The sequence below is a fragment of the Pseudophryne corroboree genome, chromosome 2 (genome assembly GCF_028390025.1).
Source record: "Pseudophryne corroboree isolate aPseCor3 chromosome 2, aPseCor3.hap2, whole genome shotgun sequence".
NCBI lineage: Eukaryota > Metazoa > Chordata > Amphibia > Anura > Myobatrachidae > Pseudophryne > Pseudophryne corroboree.
In genome coordinates, this window is record NC_086445.1 from 911,628,400 (window position 1) to 911,651,792 (window position 23,393).

At 46.7% G+C, this 23,393-nt stretch overlaps 1 protein-coding gene across 1 annotated transcript in view; it reads left to right on the top strand.

Annotated features, from left to right (window-relative positions):
• RPA1 (replication protein A1) overlaps positions 1-23,393 on the top strand; it is a 167,972-nt gene that overhangs the window by 88,858 nt on the left and 55,721 nt on the right. Inside the window, exon 5 of the mRNA XM_063956115.1 lies at positions 20,067-20,155. Within this exon, the coding sequence (XP_063812185.1) occupies positions 20,067-20,155 (89 nt within the window). The remainder of the gene's footprint in view (positions 1-20,066; positions 20,156-23,393) is intronic.

Here is a 23,393-nt window from a genome sequence, read left to right on the forward strand (position 1 = left end):
ACGGAGGAATTTCAACTGGGTCGATTCCTACATTTCCTGCAAACAGGATTGTCTATGGGCCTCAAATTAGGGTCCATTAAGGTTCAAATTTCGGCCCTGTCGATTTTCTTCCAGAAAGAATTGGCTTCAGTTCCTGAAGTCCAGACTTTTGTAAAAGGAGTACTACATATACAGCCCCCGGTTGTGCCCCCAGTGGCTCCGTGGGATCTTAATGTAGTTTTGGATTTTCTCAAATCCCATTGGTTTGAGCCACTCAAATCGGTGGATTTGAAATATCTTACATGGAAAGTAACCATGCTACTGGCCCTGGCTTCAGCCAGGAGAGTGTCAGAATTGGCGGCTTTATCGTATAAAAGCCCATATCTGATTTTCCATTCGGACAGGGCAGAACTGCGGACGCGTCCTCAGTTTCTGCCTAAGGTGGTTTCAGCGTTTCACCTGAACCAGCCTATTGTGGTGCCTGCGGCTACTAGCGATTTGGAGGATTCCAAGTTGCTGGACGTTGTCAGGGCATTGAAAATATATATTTCAAGGACGGCTGGAGTCAGAAAATCTGACTCGCTGTTTATACTGTATGCACCCAACAAGCTGGGTGCTCCTGCTTCTAAGCAGACGATTGCTCGTTGGATTTGTAGCACAATTCAACTTGCACATTCTGTGGCAGGCCTGCCACAGCCTAAATCTATCAAAGCCCATTCCACAAGGAAGGTGGGCTCATCTTGGGCGGCTGCCCGAGGGGTCTCGGCATTACAACTCTGCCGAGCAGCTACGTGGTCGGGGGAGAACACGTTTGTAAAATTCTACAAATTTGATACCCTGGCTAAAGAGGACCTGGAGTTCTCTCATTCGATGCTGCAGAGTCATCCGCACTCTCCCGCCCGTTTGGGAGCTTTGGTATAATCCCCATGGTCCTGACGGAGTCCCAGCATCCACTAGGACGTCAGAGAAAATAAGATTTTACTTACCGATAAATCTATTTCTCGTAGTCCGTAGTGGATGCTGGGCGCCCATCCCAAGTGCGGATTGTCTGCAATACTTGTACATAGTTATTGTTTCAAAAAAATCGGGTTGTTATTGTTGTGAGCCGTTTGTTCAGAGGCTCCTACGTTTGTCATACTGTTAACTGGGTTCAGATCACAAGTTGTACGGTGTGATTGGTGTGGCTGGTATGAGTCTTACCCGGGATTTAAAATCCTTCCTTATTGTGTACGCTCGTCCGGGCACAGTATCCTAACTGAGGCTTGGAGGAGGGTCATAGGGGGAGGAGCCAGTGCACACCACCTAGTCCTAAAGCTTTTATTTTTGTGCCCTGTCTCCTGCGGAGCCGCTAATCCCCATGGTCCTGACGGAGTCCCAGCATCCACTACGGACTACGAGAAATAGATTTATCGGTAAGTAAAATCTTATTTTCTCTGACGTCCTAGTGGATGCTGGGAACTCCGAAAGGACCATGGGGAATAGCGGCTCCGCAGGAGACTGGGCACAAAAGTAAAAGCTTGAGGACTAGCTGGTGTGCACTGGCTCCTCCCCCTATGACCCTCCTCCAAGCCTCAGTTAGATTTTTGTGCCCGAACGAGAAGGGTGCAATCTAGGTGGCTCTCCTGAGCTGCTTAGAGTAAAAGTTTAAATTAGGTTTTTTATTTTCAGTGAGTCCTGCTGGCAACAGGCTCACTGCATCGAGGGACTAAGGGGAGAAGAAGCGAACTCACCTGCGTGCAGAGTGGATTGGGCTTCTTAGGCTACTGGACATTAGCTCCAGAGGGACGATCACAGGCCCAGCCATGGATGGGTCCCAGAGCCGCGCCGCCGTCCCCCTTACAGAGCCAGAAGAGCAGAAGAGGTCCGGAAAATCGGCGGCAGAAGACGTCCTGTCTTCAATAAGGTAGCGCACAGCACCGCAGCTGTGCGCCATTGCTCTCAGCACACTTCACACTCCGGTCACTGAGGGTGCAGGGCGCTGGGGGGGGGGGCGCCCTGAGACGCAATAAAAATACCTTATATGGCAAAAAAATACATCACATATAGCTCCTGGGCTATATGGATGCATTTAACCCCTGCCAGGATACATAGAAAAATGGGAGATAGGCTCCGCCCCCTTATCGGCGGCCTTATCTCCTCAGCACACTGGCGCCATTTTCCCTCTCAGCTCCGTTGGAGGGAAGCTCCCTGGCTCTCCCCTGCAGTCACTACACTACAGAAAGGGTTAAAAAAGAGAGGGGGGCACTAATTAGGCGCAGTATAAATAATACAGCAGCTATAAGGGGAAAAACACTTATATAAGGTTATCCCTGTGTATATATATAGCGCTCTGGTGTGTGCTGGCAAACTCTCCCTCTGTCTCCCCAAAGGGCTAGAGGGGTCCTGTCCTCTATCAGAGCATTTCCTGTGTGCGTGCTGTATGTCGGTGCGTTTGTGTCGACATGTATGAGGAGAAAAATGATGTGGAGACGGAGCAGATTGCCTGTAATAGTGATGTCACCCCCTAGGGGGTCGACACCTGAGTGGATGAACTGTTGGAAGGAATTACGTGACAGTGTCAGCTCTGTATAAAAGACAGTGGTTGACATGAGACAGCCGGCTACTCAGCTTGTGCCTGTCCAGACGTCTCATAGGCCGTCAGGGGCTCTAAAGCGCCCGTTACCTCAGATGGCAGATATAGACGCCGACACGGATACTGACTCCAGTGTCGACGGTGAAGAGACAAATGTGACTTCCAGTAGGGCCACACGTTACATGATTGAGGCAATGAAAAATGTTTTACACATTTCTGATAATACGAGTACCACCAAAAAGGGGTATTATGTTCGGTGAGGAAAAACTACCTGTAGTTTTCCTGAATCTGAGAAATTAAATGAGGTGTGTGATGATGCGTGGGTTTCCCCCGATAACAACTGATAATTTCTAAAATGTTATTGGCATTATATCCTTTCCCGCCAGAGGTTAGGGTGCGTTGGGAAACACCCCCTAGGGTGGATAAAGCGCTCACACGCTTGTAAGGGCTCTGCCCTCTCCTGAGATGGCCGCCCTTAAGGATCCTGCTGATAGAAAGCAGGAGGGTATCCTAAAATGTATTTACACACATACTGGTGTTATACTGCGACCAGCAATCGCCTCAGCCTGGATGTGCAGTGCTGGGTTGGCGTGGTCGGATTCCCTGACTGAAAATATTGATACCCTAGATAGGGACAGTATATTTTTGCCTATAGAGCATTTAAAAGATGCATTTCTATATATGCGTGATGCACAGCGGAATATTTGCCGACTGGCATCAAGTCTAAGTGCGTTGTCCATTTCTACCAGTAGAGGGTTATGGACACGACAGTGGTCAGGTGATGCGGATTTCAAACGGCATTTGGAAGTATTGCCTTATTAAGGAGAGGAGTTATTTGGGGTCGGTCTTTCAGACCTGGTGGCCACGGCAACAGCTGGGAAATCCACGTTTGTACCCCAGGTCGCCTCTCAACATGAGAAGACGCCGTATTATCAGGCGCAGTCTTTTCGTGGACAAGCGGGCAAAAGGTTCCTCATTTCTGCCCCGTGACAGGGAGAGGAAAAAGGCTGCAGAAATCAGCCAGTTCCCAGGAACAGAAACCCTCTCCCGCCTCTGCCAAGCCCTCAGTATGACGCTGGGGCTTTACAAGCAGAATCAGGCACGGTGGGGGGCCCGTCTCAATGAATTTCAGCGCGCAGTGGGCTCACTCGCAAGTAGACCCCTGGATCCTTCAGGTGATATCTCAGGGGTACAAATTGGAATTCGAGAAGTCTCCCCCTCGTCGTTTCCTAAAGTCGGCTTTACCGATGTCTCCTTCTGACAGGGAGACAGTTTTGGAAGCCATTCACAAGCTGTATTCCCAGCAGGTGATAATCAAGGTACCCCTCCTGCAACAGGGAACGGGGTATTATTCCACACTGTTGTGGTACCGAAGCCGGACGGCTCGGTGAGACCGATTCTAAATCTAAAATCTTTGAACACTTACATACAGAGGTTCAAATTCAAGATTGAGTCACTCAGAGCAGTGATTGCGAACCTGGAAGAAGGGGACTACATGATGTCTCGGGACATCAAGGATGCTTACCTTCATGTCCAAATTTACCCTTCTCACCAAGGGTACCTCAGGTTTATGGTACAGAACTGTCACTATCAGTTCAGACGCTGCCGTATGGATGGTCCACGGCACCCCGGGTCTTTACCAAGGTAATTGCCGAAATGATGATATTCCTTCGAAGGAAGGGAATTTTAGTTATCCCTTACTTGGACGATTCCCTGATAAGGGTAAGATCCAGGGAACAGTTGGAGGTCGGTGTAGCACTATCTCAGGTAGTGTTGCGGCAGCACGATTGGATTCTCAATATTCCAAAATCGCAGCTGGTTCCGACGACTCGTCTTCTGTTCCTAGGGATGATCCTGGACACAGTCCAGAAAAAGGTGTTTCTCCCGGAGGAGAAAGCCAGGGAGTTATCCGAGCTAGTCAGGAACCTCCTCAAACCGAGCCAAGTCTCAGTGCATCAATGCACAAGGGTTCTGGGTAAAATGGTGGCTTCCTACGAAGCAATCCCATTCGGCAGATTCCACGCAAGAACTTTCCAGTGGGACCTGCTGGACAAATGGTCCGGGTCGCATCTTCAGATGCATCAGCGGATAACCCTGTCACCAAGAACAAGAGTGTCCCTCCTGTGGTGGTTGCAGAGTGCTCATCTTCTAGAGGGCCGCAGATTCGGCATTCAGGACTGGGTCCTGGTGACCACGGATGCCAGCCTGCGAGGCTGGGGAGCAGTCACACAGGGAAGGAATTTCCAGGGCTTATGGTCAAGCGGAGGATCCGTGGCCTCTACCTCTAAGAAGGGACCTGCTTCAGCAAGGACCCTGTCTGTTCCAAGACTTACCGCGACTGCATTTGACGGCATGGCGGTTGAACGCCGGATCCTGAAGAAAAAAAAGGCATTCCAGATGAGGTCATCCCTATCCTGATCAAAGCCAGGAAGGATGTAACCGCAAAACATTATCACTGCATTTGGCAAAAATATGTTGCGTGGTGCGAGGCCAGTAAGGCCCGACGGAGGAAATTCAACTGGGTCGATTCCTACATTTCCTGCAAACAGGAGTGTCTATGGGCCTGAAATTGGGGTCCATTAAGGTTCAAATTTCGGCCCTGTCAATTTTCTTCCAAAAAGAACTAGCTTCAGTCCCTGAAGTTCAGACGTTGTAAAAGGGGTACTGCATATACAGCCTCCTTTTGTGCCTCCAGTGGCACCTTGGGATCTCAATGTAGTTTTTGGGTTCCAAAAAGTCACATTGGTTTGAACCACTTAAATCTGTGGAGTTAAAATATCTCACATGGAAAGTGGTCATGCTGTTGGCCCTGGCCTGGGCCAGGCGCGTGTCAGAGTTGGCGGCTTTATCCTGTAAAAGCCCTTATCTGATTTTCCATTCGGACAGGGCGGAATTGAGGACTCGTCCTCAGTTTCGTTTCTCCCTAAGGTGGTTTCAGCGTTTCACCTGAACCAACCTATTGTGGTGCCTGCGGCTACTAGGGACTTGGAGGATTCCAAGTTGCTAGACGTTGTCAGGGCCCTGAAAATATGTTTCCAGGACGGCTGGAGTCAGGAAATCTGACTCGCTGTTTATCCTGTATGCACCCAACAAGCTGGGTGCTCCTGCTTCTAAGCAGACTATTGCTCGTTGGAATTGTAGTACAATTCAGCTTGCACATTCTGTGGCAGGCCTGCCACAGCCAAAAATCTGTAAATGCCCACTCCACAAGGAAGATGGGCTCATCTTGGGCGGCTGCCCGAGGGGTCTCTCGGCTTTACAACTTTGCCGAGCAGCTACTTGGTCAGGAGCAAATACGTTTGTAAAATTCTACAAAATTGATACCCTGGCTGAGGAGGACCTGGAGTTCTCTCATTTGGTGCTGCAGAGTCATCCGCACTCTCCCGCCCGTTTGGGAGCTTTGGTATAATCCCCATGGTCCTTTCGGAGTTCCCAGCATCCACTAGGACGTCAGAGAAAATAAGAATTTACTTACCGATAATTCTATTTCTCATAGTCCGTAGTGGATGCTGGGCGCCCATCCCAAGTGCGGATTGTCTGCAATACTTGTACATAGTTACAAGAATCGGGTTATTATTGTTGTGAGCCATCTTTTCAGAGGCTCCTCTGTTATCATGCTGTTAACTTGGTTCAGATCACAGGTTGTACGGTGTGATTGGTGTGGCTGGTATGAGTCTTACCCGGGATTCAAAATCCTTCCTTATTGTGTACGCTCGTCCGGGCACAGTATCCTAACTGAGGCTTGGAGGAGGGTCATAGGGGGAGGAGCCAGTGCACACCAGCTAGTCTTAAAGCTTTTACTTTTGTGCCCAGTCTCCTGCGGAGCCGCTATTCCCCATGGTCCTTTCGGAGTTCCCAGCATCCACTACGGACTATGAGAAATAGAATTATCGGTAAGTAAATTCTTATTATATTAATATTGGATGGGTATGGTGGCCTGCCTGTGATTATGACCTGTGATTTACACTGTATAATAGGCTATTGAGCCTATATTACTGATATAGGCTATTGAGCCTATATTAATGACGGGGTTTATCACTGTATAATAGGCTATTGAGCCTATATTAATGACGGTGATTTTCACTGTATAATAGGCTATTGAGCCTATATTAACACTGGAGGCATGTATTGTAACATGCCCTGTGATTTTCACTGTATAATAGGCTATTGAGCCTATATTAACACCTGTGATATTGAGTCTATATGTGAGTTTCACTGTATAATAGGCTATTGAGCCTATATTAATGTCTGTGATTATCACTGTATAATAGGCTATTGAGCCTATATATATTCACACTACAGCATGTGTTGTACTCTGCCTGTGATTATCACTGTATAATAGGCTATATTAACACTGAAGCAATTGTAACTTGTTCTGTGATTATCAGGGTCAGCATGGCATGGGGGCCATTTTAACATGCTTCCTGTTTCCAGTTGGTAATTCCGGAACATTCCTGCCCTACATCTCTGCGCCACCGGAGGCGCAGGGGTGTTAGTGGGAATTTTGGTTCAGGTTTCACATAGGCTGGCCATGTGAACTGCATTTCAGCCATAAATAAATAGATATATATTACACACCTTAAGATAATAATTTTACTAAGTCGTGCAAGTGTCTATCCGTTGCCTATGGTGTTGTCTGTCTGCATAAGGAGTAAGGCTCCAGCGCAGACTAAAAATACTTTTAAACATTGTCTAGACATAAATCTACCACATGTTCACTATGTTTTGTAGGTTTTCAGGATCCCAGATCCTATGTTAAGCATTGGCAATTCAAATTGACGCTGCTTGACAGGAGCGGTAAGATCAGAGTCTCAAAAGTTACTCCGCCAATTTTTACGGAGGGTGTTAATTTAACTGATCTTATAATTTACACATTTCTTCTATGTTGCAGACCTGACAATTCTATGTCAAACCTCACAGCGCTAAATACGAGTGAGGAGGGCACATTAGACAGTCAGATAGGGAGGTTTTGACAACCATACATTGCTAATGACCAGTGAGTCAGTCTCTGTAATTTACAGAGAATAAGGAGCCTCTAACATTTCATCCGTCGTATTTGCTAAACGACGGATCTTTAAGGGGTTTTCTTACTTAGGATATCTTACTAATAAGACTATTTACCCGGTTCCACACAGTGACTTCTACATTGGAGAATTCTCCATTGGGGAATTCGTCGGTGCCAAACCTTATAAAGACCCAAGATACATTTCGGTCACTAGGGCGCTCAGTGTATGGAAACAATGACGATCACTTTATATTTATCATCATGAGAAGCTGCTGAGTATCTCTGTACAGCGTCTGCTGCCGCCTGTTACCTTGCTTCTCGTTTCTCATCGTCGCTAGTTCAGCTTTACAAGACCAGAAGTTGTTTGGTCCTAAATTTGACAAAATTGCCTCCTCCGATATTAGAAATACTCGGGTCCGGCGGTTAAAGCCTTTAGACTTCAGTCTTTTCAAGACTGTGGTACAAAAAGCAGTCACGCCTTGTAACGCCAGGGCGCTAAAGTCACAACAAGCCAGTGGCTTGACGGGCTCTCAGCCTATCTCGCATTTCCAATTGTGGAAACGCGCCTTTACACGTTACATTGGCCGGGTTTCCAGCCATCCACTCAAAATAAGGCATTTTGCTACGTTGCCATTCAGTCTCTGCGGGTTTCAGCAGGTCTTATTTCCTTAAAAGACAAGACTGCCTCGGTCGCTTGATCTCCAGAATGCGTATTTACCCATTCCGGTTTGGTCACCTCATCACAGGTTGTTGCGGTTTGCAATACGCCACTACCATTAACCGTTTCAGGTTCTACCGGTTGCCCTCTTGTCAGTGCCTCCGGTATTCACCAAAGTGATGTTTGTGATAATACCTCATCTCAGATCCCTGGCAGTGACAATCGTTCCATTCTAAGACGATCTACTCATAAGAGCTCTGTTTCAACAAATGCTCCTCCTACTTGCGCTGCTAACATACACCACGGTTGCAGTGTCAAGTTCAACGATTTCAATTCCGTCTCAACGATTTCAATTCCTAGGTATGATTACACATACGGTAACTCAAAGATTTACCTACTACACCAGAAAGTACAAATTATACGCCATCTGGTACAAATTAGTGCTCAAAAACACTATCGGTACATTGGTGTATTCGTATATTAGAAACAATGATGGCCTTTTGAGGCGCTTCAGGTCGGAGGTTTTCACTCGCGGTTCCCACAGGGGGGCGAGGGTGTCTCTACTCTGGGCGAGAGTCTCAAAGGTTGGGGAGTTGTAGTTTCAAACAGGGTTTCTAAACGGATCACGACTGATTGCTGTCTATAATGTCCTGGAACTCCGTGCAATTTACTATGCACTACATGCTTCGAACTCAGACTGTCCAAGTGCAGTCACACAACGCGACGGCAGTCGCAGGCCCAACAAACAGGGAGGAACGAGAAGCCGCATGGCAATGCGGGAAGTAGCTCGATTCCTCAATTGCCCAGGATACCACAAGGTGATATTGTTGACTGGGTTCATTCCGGGAGTGGACATCTGTTAGACAGATGATCTCAGCCGTTGGGGTTTTTCATCCAGGAGACTGGGCATTAAATCCAGAGGTGTTTCACATGTTGGTCCACAGGTGGGGTTACCCTCAGGTGGACAGGATGGCATCTCGCCACAATTACAAACGCTCAGTATGTGTACAGAACGACAGATCACAAGGGCAGTGGCGGTGGAGGCTCTCACATTCGCGTGGTCGTACAGCCTCGTGTATCTGGGTCCACCGTTTTCCGCTGCTCTCTCCGTTGCTAAAACGGATCATAAGACAGTTCGTCACAGTCATACTAGTGATATCTCATGGGTTTCGGAGAGCTTGCTTCTCGCATCTCCAAGGAATACTCGCACACGATCCTTGGCCGCTCATACTACGTCCAACCTGTTACAACAGGGACTGTTCTTTTACCCCTATTTACCGCGGCTGCGGTTGACGGGGTGGTTGTTGAGACCGTCCTCTTAAGGAAAGAAAGAGGGCATTACAGTATTACCAACCATGTTACGAGCTAGGAAGCCGGTTACGGCAGCTCATTATTACAGAATTTGGCGTGCCTATGTAGGTTGGTGTGAAGCTCGGAAGTTTCCGACATCATCTTTTAAGTTACCCGTATTCTGTTATTTTACAGACGGTGTGGGATGGAGAACTGCGTTTATCTACACTGAGGGTGCAGGTATCTGTGTTGTCAATTTATTTTCAACGACGATTGGCTCTATTGCCGTCGGTACACACCTTTCTACGGGGTGTCTTCAGAGTGCAGCCTCCATTTATACCACCTACAGCGCCATGCGACTTGAAGCTGGGTTCAGATTTCTTACAGTTTTCATGTTTTGAACCCTTACAACAAGTGGGAATTAAGTTTCTCACTTGGAAAACGTTTTTTCTTCTAGCCTTAGCTTCGGCAAGGCGTTTTTCAAATTTGGGGGCCTTGTATTGCAAGCCACCGTATTTGGGTTTCCTGATGACAGAGCGGAACTTCGGACGAATTCCGATTTCTTACCAAAGCTAGTGTCATTTTTCACATCAATAAACCAATAGTGGTTCCTGTGTTGACAGCACAGTCTAGAATTCTGAATGTGGTACGCGCATTACGCGTTTATATGTCCCGAACGTCTACAGTTCGTAATACGGATACGTTGTTTGTTCTCTATGATGCTGCCAAGTGGGGTTAGCCAGCTTCTCAGCAGACATTATCCAATTGGATAAAACTGACTACACGTCAGGCTTACATTAAGGCTAAGTTACAGTCGCCTACGTCAGTAATAGCTCATTCCACAGGTTCTGTGGGAACGTCATGACCAGCTGGTCGTGGAGCTTCTATGACGCGGCTACATGGTCTTCAGTGCACACGTTTGTGCGCGTTTACAAGTTTGAAACGTTTGCGGCATCAGCATCTAGCTTTGGCCGCCTACTGTTACAGGTGTCAAACAGCTCTCCCGCCCACGAGGGAAGCTTTGGTACGTCCCAAGAGTACTCCAGTGACCCCTAGTGGATGAAAAAGAAAATAGGATTTTGGTACTTACCAGGTAAATCCTTTTCTTTGAATCCATAGGGGGCACTGGACGCCCACCCAGAGCAGTTTTACCTGGGTTGTATTAAGCTCAGAGGAGCTTATGGTAACACATTTTCACCGATTGGTTCAAATTATAATGTTCTATCGGTTATGGTGTCAACTGTTTAGTTGTCAGTAACGTTATGTGTCAACTTTGTTGTTGTCCGTTATGTTATAGGAATTCTCCATTGTCAACCTCTCTATAGTTCCTGTTCGCTCAGTAAAAAACACTGAGGTCGTACACTGAGGTACTCTGGGATATGGAGGGGTGGAGAGTTCTAAATTTAAATATTCAGTGCCTTTGTTTCTGCTAAGCCGTCCATATCCCAAGAGTACTCTAGTGCCCCCTATGGATTCAAAGAAAAGGATTTACCTGGTAAGTACCAAAATCCTATTTTCTCCCCTCAGTTGGGCCTGTCACTCGAAGTTATTCTAGAACATAGGAGTGACTCACAGGCTCCTCATACGACATGGGTGGATCCTGACTTTTCCAAAGTCCCATCTACAACTGATGCAGTGACTTCAATTTCTTGGTATGATCCTGGACATGATGAGACAGGATCTCCATCCCTCAGGACTAGGGAAAGCCATTCAGGATAGGGTTTGGTTGGTTCTATAACACAGACGAGTGTCTGAATTTATGCATACGACGACTTGGGAGGATGGTGGCGGCTTTAGAAGCAATACCTTAAGGCCGTTTACACTCAAGACGTTTGTCAGCTGCATCTCCTTTCTTAGTTGTCGAGATCTCATTTGTTCCTTCACCAGAGTGTGGTACTCTGGTGGTTGACCTCGCCTATGGGACTAGAGGTTCGGAGTGTGGGATTGGACTCTCCTCACCACAGACGCAAGTCTGCGAGGGTGGGGGGCAGTGACTCGACACCCACTTCCAAGGCCGCTGGACTCCACAGGAAGCGACACTGCCTACAAACAGCTAGCATATCACCTGTTGCGAGGCCAAACCGTCAGAGTCCAGTCAGAGGACGCCACGGCTGTGGTGTGCATAAACTAACAAGGTGGCACCAGCAGTCGAGCGGCAATGAGGTAGGTAAGCCGCATCCTTCTCTGGGCGGAGGAATACGCCATGGCTATATCAGCAAGATTCATGTTTTGCGGGGACATTTGGTAGGGCGACTACCTAAGTCGTCAGGACATACATCCCGAGGAGTGGGCTATCCATCCTTAGGTGTTTCGACATCTGGTCCATTGGGGAGATCTTCCACAAGTTGTCCTTATGGCGTCCAGACAAAATCAACCTCCGCTGTATTGACCCGCCAGCCGCCCGTGGTAGATGCACTCACGACATCCTGTCTGTTCCGGTTTGTCTACCTTTTTCCACTTTCTCTAACGTCCTAGAGGATGCTGGGGACTCCGTAACGACCATGGGGAGAGACTGGCTTCGCAGGAGACATGGGCACTTTAAGAAAGAATTTAGTTCCTTGTGTGCACTGGCTCCTCCCTCTCTGCCCCTCCTCCAGACCTCAGTTTGATTCTGTGCCCAGAGGAGCTGGGTGCTTTTCAGTGAGCTCTCCTGAGTTTGCTGATAGAAAGTTTTTTTGTTAGGTTTTTTATTTTCAGGGAGCTCTGCTGGCAACAGACTCCCTGCATCGTGGGACTGAGGGGAGAGAAGCAGCCCTACTTTCTGAAGCTAGGTCCTGCTTCTTAGGCTACTGGACACCATTAGCTCCAGAGGGATCGGTACGCAGGATCTCTCCCTCGCCGTCCGTCCCAGAGCCGCGCCGCCGTCCCCCTCGCAGAGCCGGAAGACTGAAGCCGGGTGAGTATGAGAAGCAAGAAGACTTCACAGGTGGCAGAAGACTTTGTGATCTTCACTGGAGGTAACGCACAGCACTGCAGCTGTGCGCCATTGCACCACACACCTACACATACTCCGGTCACTGTTAGGGCGCAGGGGGGGGCGCCCTGGGCACCATTTGGGACCTCATTCTGGCAAATGAACACATATATACAGCTGGGCACTGTATATATGTAGGAGCCCCCGCCAAAGAAATAACATTTAATCGGAACATAAGCCCGGGGCTTCTCCCTCAGCACTCACCAGCGCCATTTTTTCTCCACAGCACGCTGAGAGGAAGCTCCCCAGGCTCTCCCCTGCTAATACACGGTAGAAGAGGGTTGAAAAGAGAGGGGGGGGGGGCACATAATTAGGCGCAAAAAAAAAAGTATATAAACAGCAGCTACTGGGTTAACATTAAGTTACTGTGTTATTCCTGGGTTATATAGCGCTGGGGGTGTGCTGGCATACTCTCTCTCTGTCTCTCCAAACGGCCTCGTGGGGGAACGGTCTTCAGAAAGGACATTCCCTGTGTGTGTGGTGTCGGTACGCTTGTGTCGACATGTCTGATGTGGAAGGCTATGTGGGAGAGGAGCGGGAGCAAATGAATGTGGTGTCTCCGCCGACACCTGATTGGATGGATATGTGGAAGGTTTTAAATGATAATGTAAATTCCTTGCATAAAAGATTAGACAAGGCTGATGCATTGGGACAGGCAGGGTCTCAACCCTTGCCTGATCCTATGTCGCAGGGACCGCCAGGGTCTCATAAGCGCCCACTATCCCAAATTGTTGACACAGATATCGACATGGATTCTGACTCCAGTGTCGATTACGATGATGCAAAGTTACAGCCAAAGTTGGCTAAATCACTCCGATATATGATTATAGCAATTAAGGAAGTTTTGCACATCACCGAGGAAACCCCTGTCCCTGACACAAGGGTTTATATGTATAAGGGAAAGAAACCTGAGGTAACTTTTCCCCCCTCACACGAACTGAATGAGTTATGTGAAAAAGCTTAGGAATCTCCAGATAAAAAACTGGAGATTCCCAAACGGATTCTTATGGCGTATCCTTTCCCGCCAACGGACAGGTTACGATGGGAATCCTCCCCTAGGGTGGACAAAGCTTTAACACGCTTATCCAAAAAGGTAGCCCTGCCGTCCCAGGATACGGCTACCCTCAAGGATGCTGCTGATCGCAAACAGGAGGGTACCCTGAAGTCCATTTATATACATTCAGGTACCATGCTCAGACCGGCAATCGCGTCGGCCTGGGTCTGTAGTGCAGTAGCGGCATGGACAGATACCTTATCAGAGGAGTTTGATACCCTAGATAGGGATACTGTTTTATTGACCCTGGGGCATATTAAAGACGCTGTCCTTTATATGAGAGATGCTCAAAGAGACATTAGTCTGCTGGGTTCTAAAATAAACGCTATGTCGATTTCTGCCAGAAGGGTCCTGTGGACTCGGCAATGGACAGGTGATGCTGACTCTAAACGACATATGGAGGTTTTACCTTACAGGGGTGAGGAATTGTTCGGTGAAGGTCTCTCGGACCTGGTCTCCACAGCTACGGCTGGAAAGTCAAATTTTTTGCCTTATGTTCCTTCACAGCCTAAGAGAGCACCGCATTATCAAATGCAGTCCTTTCGTTCACAAAGAAACAAGAAAGTCCGTGGTGCGTCCTTTCCTGCCAGAGGGAGGGGCAGAGGAAAGAAGCTGCACAATACAGCTAGTTCCCAGGAACAGAAGTCCTCCCCGGCCTCTGCAAAATCCACCGCATGACGCTGGGGCTCCACTGGCGGAGTCTGGGCCAGTGGGGGCGCGTCTTCGGAATTTCAGCCACATGTAGGTTCACTCCCAGGTGGATCCCGGGGCAATAGAAATTGTGTCTCAGGGTTACAAGCTGGAATTCGAATAGGTGCCTCCTCGCCGGTTTTTCAAATCGGCCCTACCGTCTTCCCCCCTAGAGAGGGAGATGGTGTTAAATGCAATACAAAAATTGTATCTTCAGCAGATGGTGGTCGAGGTTCCCCTCCTTCAACAGGGAAGGGGTTATTATTCGACCATGTTTGTGGTTCCGAAACCGGACGGTTCGGTCAGACCCATATTGAATTTAAAATCTCTGAACCTATACTTGAAGAGGTTCAAGATGGAATTGCTAAGAGCGGTCATCGCCAGCCTGGAAGGGGGGGATTTTATGGTGTCACTGGACATAAAGGATGCGTACCTTCATGTCCCCATTTATCCACCTCATCAGGCGTACCTAAGATTTGCGGTACAGGACTGTTATTACCAATTTCAGACGTTGCCGTTTGGTCTCTCAACGGCTCCGAGGATTTTCACCAAGGTAATGGCGGAAATGATGGTGCTCCTGCGCAAGCAAGGTGTCACAATTATCCCATACTTGGACGATCTCCTCATAAAAGCGAGATCAACAGAGCAGTTGCTGAACAGCGTATCTCTTTCACTGAAAGTGTTACAACAACACGGCTGGATTCTCAATATCCCAAAGTCGCAGTTGGTTCCTACGACTAATCTGCCTTTCTTGGGCATGATTCTGGACACAACCCAGAAAAGGGTTTATCTTCCGATAGAAAAAGCCCAGGAACTTATGACTCTGGTCAGGAACCTTTTGAAATCAAGACAGGTGTCCGTGCATCATTGTACTCGAGTCCTGGGAAAGATGGTGGCCTCATACGAGGCCATTCCCTTTGGCAGGTTCCATGCGAGGACTTTCCAATGGGATCTGTTGGACAAGTGGTCCGGATCACATCTACAGATGTATCGGTTGATCACCCTGTCCCCCAAGGCCAGGGTGTCGCTCCTGTGGTGGCTGCAGAGTGCTCACCTTCTCGAGGGCCGCAGATTCTGCATTCAGGATTGGATCCTGGTGACCATGGACGCAAGCCTCCATGGTTGGGGAGCAGTCACACAGGGAAGAAATTTCCAGGGTCTTTGGTCAAGTCAAGAGACTTGTCTGCACATCAACATCCTGGAACTAAGGGCCATATACAACGCCCTGCGTCAAGCGGAGGCCTTACTTCGCGACCAACCAGTTCTGATCCAGTCAGACAACATCACCGCAGTGGCTTATGTAAACTGCCGAGGCGGCACAAGGAGCAGAGAGGCAATGGCGGAAGCTACCAGGATTCTTCGCTGGGCGGAGAATCATGTAAGCGCAGTGTTCATTCCGGGAGTGGACAACTGGGAAGCAGACTTCCTCAGCAGACACGACCTACACCCGGGAGAGTGGGGACTTCATCCAGAAGTCTTCGCACAGATTGTGAGTCGGTGGGAACTGCCACAGATAGACATGATGGCGTCCCGCCTCAACAAAAAGCTACAGAGGTATTGCGCCAGGTCCAGAGACCCTCAGGCAGTAGCGGTAGACGCCCTCGTGACACCGTGGTTGTTCCGGTCCGTGTATGTATTTCCTCCTCTTCCTCTCATACTCAAGGTGTTGAGAATAGTAAGAAGAAAAGGAGTGAGAACAATCCTCGTTGTTCCAGATTGGCCACGACGGACCTGGTATCCAGATCTGCAGGAAATGCTCACGGAAGATCCGTGGCCTCTTCCTCTAAGGCAGGACCTGTTGCAACAGGGACCCTGTCTGTTCCAAGACTTACCGCGGCTGCGTTTGACGGCATGGCGGTTGAACGCCGGATCCTAGCGGAAAAAGGTATTCCGGTTGAGGTTATCCCTACGCTGATAAAGGCTAGGAAGGAAGTAACAGCAAAACATTATCACCGTATATGGCGGAGATATGTTTCTTGGTGTGAGACCAGGGATGCTCCTACGGAAGAATTCCATCTGGGCCGTTTCCTTCACTTCCTACAAACGAGTGGATTTGAGCCTTAAATTAGGCTCCATTTAAGGTCCAGATTTCAACCCTATCCATTTTCTTTCAAAAAGAATTGGCTTCTCTCCCAGAAGTTCAGACTTTTGTTAAGGGAGTACTGCATATTCAGCCTCCGTTTGTGCCTCCGGTGGCGCCTCAGGACCTTAATGTGGTCTTGGACTTCCTAAAGTCACACTGGTTTGAACCACTGAAAACGGTGGAGTTGAAATATCTCACTTGGAAGGTGGTTATGTTATTAGCCCTAGCTTCGGCTAGGCAAGTGTCGGAATTAGCGGCTTTATCACATAAAAGCCCCTATCTGGTTTTCCATATGGATAGAGCGGAATTGCGGACACGTCCTCAGTTCCTGCAAAAAGTAGTTTCATCCTTTCATATGAACCAACCTATTGTGGTGCCTGTGGCTACACGGGACTTATAGGACTCCGAGTCCCTTGATGTGGTCAGGGCTTTGAAGATTTATGTAGCCAGGACGGCTAGAGTCTGAAAAACAGAAGCACTGTTTGTTCTGTATGCAGCCAACAAGTTTGGCGGCCCTGCTTCAAAGCAGACTCTTGCTCGCTGGATCTGTAACATGATTCAGCAAGCGCATTCTACGGCTGGTTTGCCGTTACCAAAATCGGTCAAGGCCCATTCCACTCGGAAAGTGGGCTCTTCTTGGGCGGCTGCCCGAGGGGTCTCGGCACTACAGCTGTGTCGAGCTGCTACTTGGTCGGGTACAAACACCTTTGCAAAATTATATAAGTTTGATACCCTGGCTGAGGAGGACCTCATGTTTGCTCAATCGGTGCTGCAGAGTCATCCGCGCACTCCCGCCCGTTTGGGAGCTTTGGTATAATCCCCATGGTCCTTACGGAGCCCCTAGCATCCTCTAGGACGTTAGAGAAAATAAGATTTTACTTACCGGTAAATCTATTTCTCGTAGTCCGTAGGGGATGCTGGGCGCCCGTCCCAAGTGCGGACTTCTTCTGCAATACTTGTATATAGTTATTGCTTCAATAAGAGTTACGTTATTGTTGCATCGGGTGTGAACTGATGCTATGTTATTGTCATACTGTTTACTGGATTGTTATCACAAGTTATACGGTGTGATTGGTGTGGCTGGTATGAATCTTGCCCTTGGATTAACAAAAATCCTTTCCTCGTACTGTCCATCTCCTCTGGGCACAGTTCTCTTACTGAGGTCTGGAGGAGGGGCAGAGAGGGAGGAGCCAGTGCACACCAGGAACTAAATTCTTTCTTAAAGTGCCCATGTCTCCTGCGGAGCCCGTCTCTCCCCATGGTCCTTACGGAGTCCCCAGCATCCTCTACGGACTACGAGAAATAGATTTACCGGTAAGTAAAATCTTATTATTTCTTCTGCTGCCTCGTCTTCAGTTCATTGAGAGAAAAGGCTACGAAGAGCTTGGTATTCCAGCCTTCGTCTGCTTCTGGTAGATGATCCGTGGCCTCAACTGCTGTGAGGTGTGCTGCTTCAACAGGGGCCTTTCGTCTATCCAGACTTAAGGTGGCTTCATTTGACAGCGTGGTTGTTTAAAGGGCAATCCTAAGGCACAGTGGGATTCTGGCGGCAGTCATCCCTGCTATGCTCGGGACCGGAAGGAAGATACTTCCAACCACTGCCACAGAATCTGGCACGCTTACCATCCTGGTGTGAACGTCGCAGACCGTTTTCCACTACCTTCAAGATGTCAAGGCTCCTCCTTTTTCCTGCATGCAGGTTTCTTAGCCGGATTATGTCTAGAACAGTGCAGGTGTATGAGTTGTCCCTCTCCTTCCAGAAGAAACTGGTCTTGCTTCCAGATGTTAAAACCTTTATTTAGGGGTTTGTCTGTTTACAACCACCTTTTGTTCCTCCCACGGCACCACAGTCCTCTCTGTTCGAACCATTGGAGAAGGTGGAGTTTAAGTACCTATCATGGAAAGTGGTACTTCTACTCACCCTGGCTTCAGCCAGAAAAGTGTCAGTGCTCGGACCTCTGTAAGTCCCATAGAGTGAAATGGGTTTTTCTCTTTAAATTTCACCAGAACTCTGTAAACATGCGCCCCAATATTAGTTGTAGAAAGTCTTATACAATGCACAAATTCTGTTGATTGTCCCCAATCTTTATATTCAGTTTTGTAAGCTCAGAAACAAAAAAAGAACTGAAAATCACGCAAAAAGAAGTGTTACACTGTGTGATGTTTCTACTTCTCTATTGCATGAGTATCCTGATGACAAGTAGACTCCAGTTACAAGGTCCAGGTTCCCGTTCATTACTACATGCCTGCATGTGAAATGTGAGAAATATGAATTGTTACACTTCTCATTTGAAGAAATTATTTCTGCACTTGTGCTTTTTGGGCCTTACGTTTTTTGAGGTTCATATAAATTATTTTAAGATTGGGGCCATCAGCATTTGTGGATGATACAAAACTTTCTGCACCTAATAAGACAGTGTATGCTTGCACCGTTTTCTCTTGTATTGTATTGTCTTTTAGTTTGAAGATAGACTTTTGTGAACATAGTAGTTATTTATTCATTCAGTGTCCTACATAATCACTGTTGACAAAACTGATTGGACACCCCATCTCAAGCGATATGGAGTGCTCCTGCAGCAGACACGGATAAAGCTGTTAGAGGGGCACTGATTAGGTCATTTACTTGCTGAATGGATTGCTGGAAGGGGGCGTTTGAAAAGGGGATCATCGTAAGCTGCTCGATCAGAGGTATAAGTGTGAGAAGGATTGCAAATGGTAGAAAGGTTCCTAAATCTGCTATGTCTCTTGTCATTAATGCGTAGGTGAAGACCAGTCATTGCAGGAATGCACAGCTCCCTGCTAGACCCTCGAACCTGCAACCCAGAGACCGGAGAGTGCTAACCAGGGAGCTGCAAAAGAACAGGGGTTGTCCCATGCATACCATTGCACACATGTTCCAAAAGGCCACTTCATAGGGAGACTCTTAGATATTATGGGCGAGCAGCTGCTCATAAACCTCCAATCACATAGAAGAATGCATCCCAGCGCTTACGATGGTGTAAAGAGCGCAAAAAAATTAACAGTGGAACAATGGTGGCGAGTGTTATGGAGTGACTGATCACGGTTTGCACTTTTCAGATGGACGTGTTTTGGTTTGGCAATTACCATGAGAACATCTGATGCCAGAGTTCACAGTACCTACAGTAAAGCATGGAGGTGGTGGCTTTATGCTGTAGGGCTGTTTCAGCTGGTGTGGCATGGGACCACTAATTGTAATGCAAGGTCACATTAACTCGGAGAAGTATAGAGATGTTCTCAGTAACTCTATGCTCCCTACATTGTGGCAGTTCTATGGAAACAAATGTTTTTATCAAGGTGACAATGACACTTGTCATGTTTGCATGGCGACACTGGACTGCTATACAGAAAATGTGGTAACCCGAATGGACTTGCCAGCTCAGAGTCCAGAACTTAACCCCATTGATAACCTCTGGGATGAATTGGAGCGACAGGTGCATTCTAGGCCGTATGGCAAAACATACCACCTGCTGTTGGCCGGAAAACGTGTGGACAGTTTGCCAAGAAGGGTGTCTGCTGTAATGACTGCACGTAGTGGACCTACGAAGTACTAACATCAATAAAATCTTGATGATCTATCTGCTGTCTAATGTCCAATCCCTGTTTGTCTACATAGTGTATATTCATACCTTTAATTTTTTTTTTTTTTTTGTAACACAATCTGATCCCTCAGAGGTTGCATAATTAAATGAAGTCGTCTTGTGTTTACTTTAACAGCTCTTTCTTCTGTTTCCTTTTTATAGGAGAGTGATTATAGTAATGGAGATGGAAGTGCTGAAGTCAGCTGACTCTGTCCCAGGAAAGATTGGGAATCCACAACCATACGTTGATGGTATGTCGTGTATGTGTATTTATATATTACTAAATAGGGATGCAAATCAATTGATGATTTGTCGGAACCATTGCTGATCCAACCGTTTCCTCACCATTGCTAGTTTGATTTCTGATATTCTACAGATTTATTAGGGGCCGGGCAGGCTGGGTTGCATAGGAGATACGTGTACCTTCAGCTCTATCCCCTTATAATTAAAACAATACACTGTTCAGGATGCCATAACCGGGGTTTAAACTGTCAACCTCACATACTGTAGGTAGAGACTTAACACATGGCGCTATTTGCTTCTGCATAGTAAGCTCTATATGAATATAGTTGTAAGAATCCATTTAAACCATTGTAGCCAAGCAAATCTATGTAAATGTGCTTCTTCATGTGCCTTTATGCATAGATCTGTGTAGCTGCAGTGGTTTACCCTGACCATTACAACTAGCTTCATATGCTTAGAATTAGCTGGCGTCCTGTGAAGGATCAAATGGCTCCATGTGTGAGTATTTAGAAGTGGTGATGTTGCCCATAGCAACTAGATTCTAACTATTATCTTATTGAAGGTGCTAGATAAATGATAAGTAGAATCTAGTTGATATGGGCAGCATCTCCACTACTAAAAACCTGCACTTTAGTAAATATACCCCTAGGTGACTGACTGCGTGTGAAGTTGAGAGTTTGAGCACAGGTATGAGCTATGTGTGTTTTAATTACTGGTATATGTTACTGAATATCAAGGTGCACATAAATAGCGCTATTACTGAAAGCTCACAAGGGTGTATTGTGCGTAAGTGGTTTCTGTTCAAATTCCTTGTTTGGAGTGTTAAATAGCTAGTTTACTCTAAACTAGTAGAAACATTATTTACCATTGGAATTCATTGGTCAAAAACATTGATTAGCAAACGCCGATGTTAAAAACCTTAGTGGCCATTTTTTTAATTTTATTTTTAAGTGTCTCATACAGTTCCTACCACTAAGCTCATACATGGAGCTCACAGTTGTAGGAACTACTATTGTAACAAAGGACCATTTGGCTCTGAGACAATGAAAATATGTACGATGAAGCCTTGTAAATAGTTGCCTCTTTACAAGGAAAAGTTCGGTCAGCGGAAAAATGTCACTTACCCCTTTTTCATTTATCTTAATATTTCTCTGGAAACACTGCTGTTGAACTTTATTTGACCAACACTGCTGTTGAACCAAGTCGATCACCAGATTGGACACCACCTGCCTTTTACGTGTGGGGACATTAAAAGGAAACGTGTATTCATGTAATACACATTCACTTTAGGATCTACAGGCGGCAATCGTGACCAACATGCAATACCATCAGGGAGGCATCTGATTAGCACTAAATTTATTCTGCATCAGGACAGCGATCCTAAACGTACAGCCAATGTCATTAAGAACTATTTTCAGTGTAAGAGCAAGAAGTTATAAAATGGCCACCACAGAGCCCTGATCTCAACATTTAGTCTGTCTGGTATTACATGAAGAGACTGAAGATTTGAACAAGCCTACATCCACAGAAGATCTGTGGTTCTCCGAGATGTTTGGAACAACCTCCCTGTGGAGTTCCTTCAAAAACTGTGTGCAAGTGTACCTAGAGCACAAGTTCTCAAACTCGGTCCTCAGGACCCCACACAGTGCATGTTTTGCAGGTCTCCTCACAGAATCACAAGTGAAATAATTAGCTCCACCTGTGGACCTTTTAAAATGTGTAAGTGAGTAATTAATACACCTGTGCACCTGCTGGGTTATCTGCAAAACATGCACTGTGTGGGGTCCTGAGGACCGAGTTTGAGAACCACTGACCTAGAGGAACTGATATTGTTGTCAAGGCAAAGGGTGGTCACATCAATATTGATATTTTAGATGTCTCTTCACTCACTTTTGTATTTTCTTAAGTGATAACAATAAACTTAACACTTAAATTTCTTTAAAGCATTCTTTGCAGCACTATTTCCAAACCTGCCTAAAACTTTACATAGTACTGTGTGTGTTTTATATATATATATATATATATATATACACACACACACACACACACACACACACACACACGTGTGTATGTATGTATATATAATATATATATATATATATATATATATATATATATATAGAGAGAGACATAATGGAGGCACTGAGGAAGGCCCGTTTAGGGCCGAAAGCGCTTGAGGATACCATTCAAGTGGAATATGTAACGTATATCACAATAAATGAGAACATTTTTGCATATTTTGGAAAGTCTGGAGAGTGCCTCCATTATTTCTCTATAATCACAATGCTTTGGCATTGGAGTGGACACCCCAGTTGATGTTTCATGAGGATGTGAGTGCGACCTTCTTGGAATGGGTATAGTTTCCAGGTATGTATGCCAGTGTTTTCAACATTGTACCTTCATACTACAGGGTATGTCGCACTACTACATAAGTGTCCATTTTCCCATATATGAATTGGTCCCTTGTATGGCTCACCTCCCACAGTTTAACCTTCGTAGTCTGCCCAACATGGCTGCCTCATCTGGTAAGCTTGTGGATGAGATGAAAAATACATGGACCTGACTGTTTTATTGGCACCCTACTCTGAGCATTAGGATGTCGCAATCGCCCCATATTGTCATCTCTTCTAGGGGTAGATTATTTCACCAAGGGTAATCCTGCGCAGTGCACCACACCTGGTACCTTGTGAGTGTTGAAGTTAGTACCCAAAATGCTTACCCCAATCCTGCATTATGCTTACTGTGCGCTCTAGGCTTTCTTTATGTCTGCGTGGCTTGACTGTTGCTGTAAATAAATAAATATTACTTACATTTTCTGTATTATGTGCATTGTTTTTGATGTCTGTGAGGCGCCTTGATTCCTGTTGGAGAAAGCGCTATATAAATAAAATTGTTTATAATTATTGTTATTCATAAGCTATCCTATGCAATCTTATCCCCTCTATTCAATCCTCACATTTTCTTTCACGTCTTCCTGACCCCTGGCCAACATTGCTGTGTGACTACATCATACGGTATGCGGTTAACATACTGCCCGTCGGGATACCGGCTGTCTCAATACAGATGCCGAAATCCCAATGGGGGTACTGTACCGCCAACGGAATACCGGTATTCTGTACCGCCAACGGAATACCGGTCATTTATTCCCCCTCTATGGCACCCATAGAGGGAGAATAGAACCTGTGGCAAGCAACTCTGCAAGGGGTTTTGTTGCACTCGCCCCCCTGCCAGCGTTCTAGCGCCCCG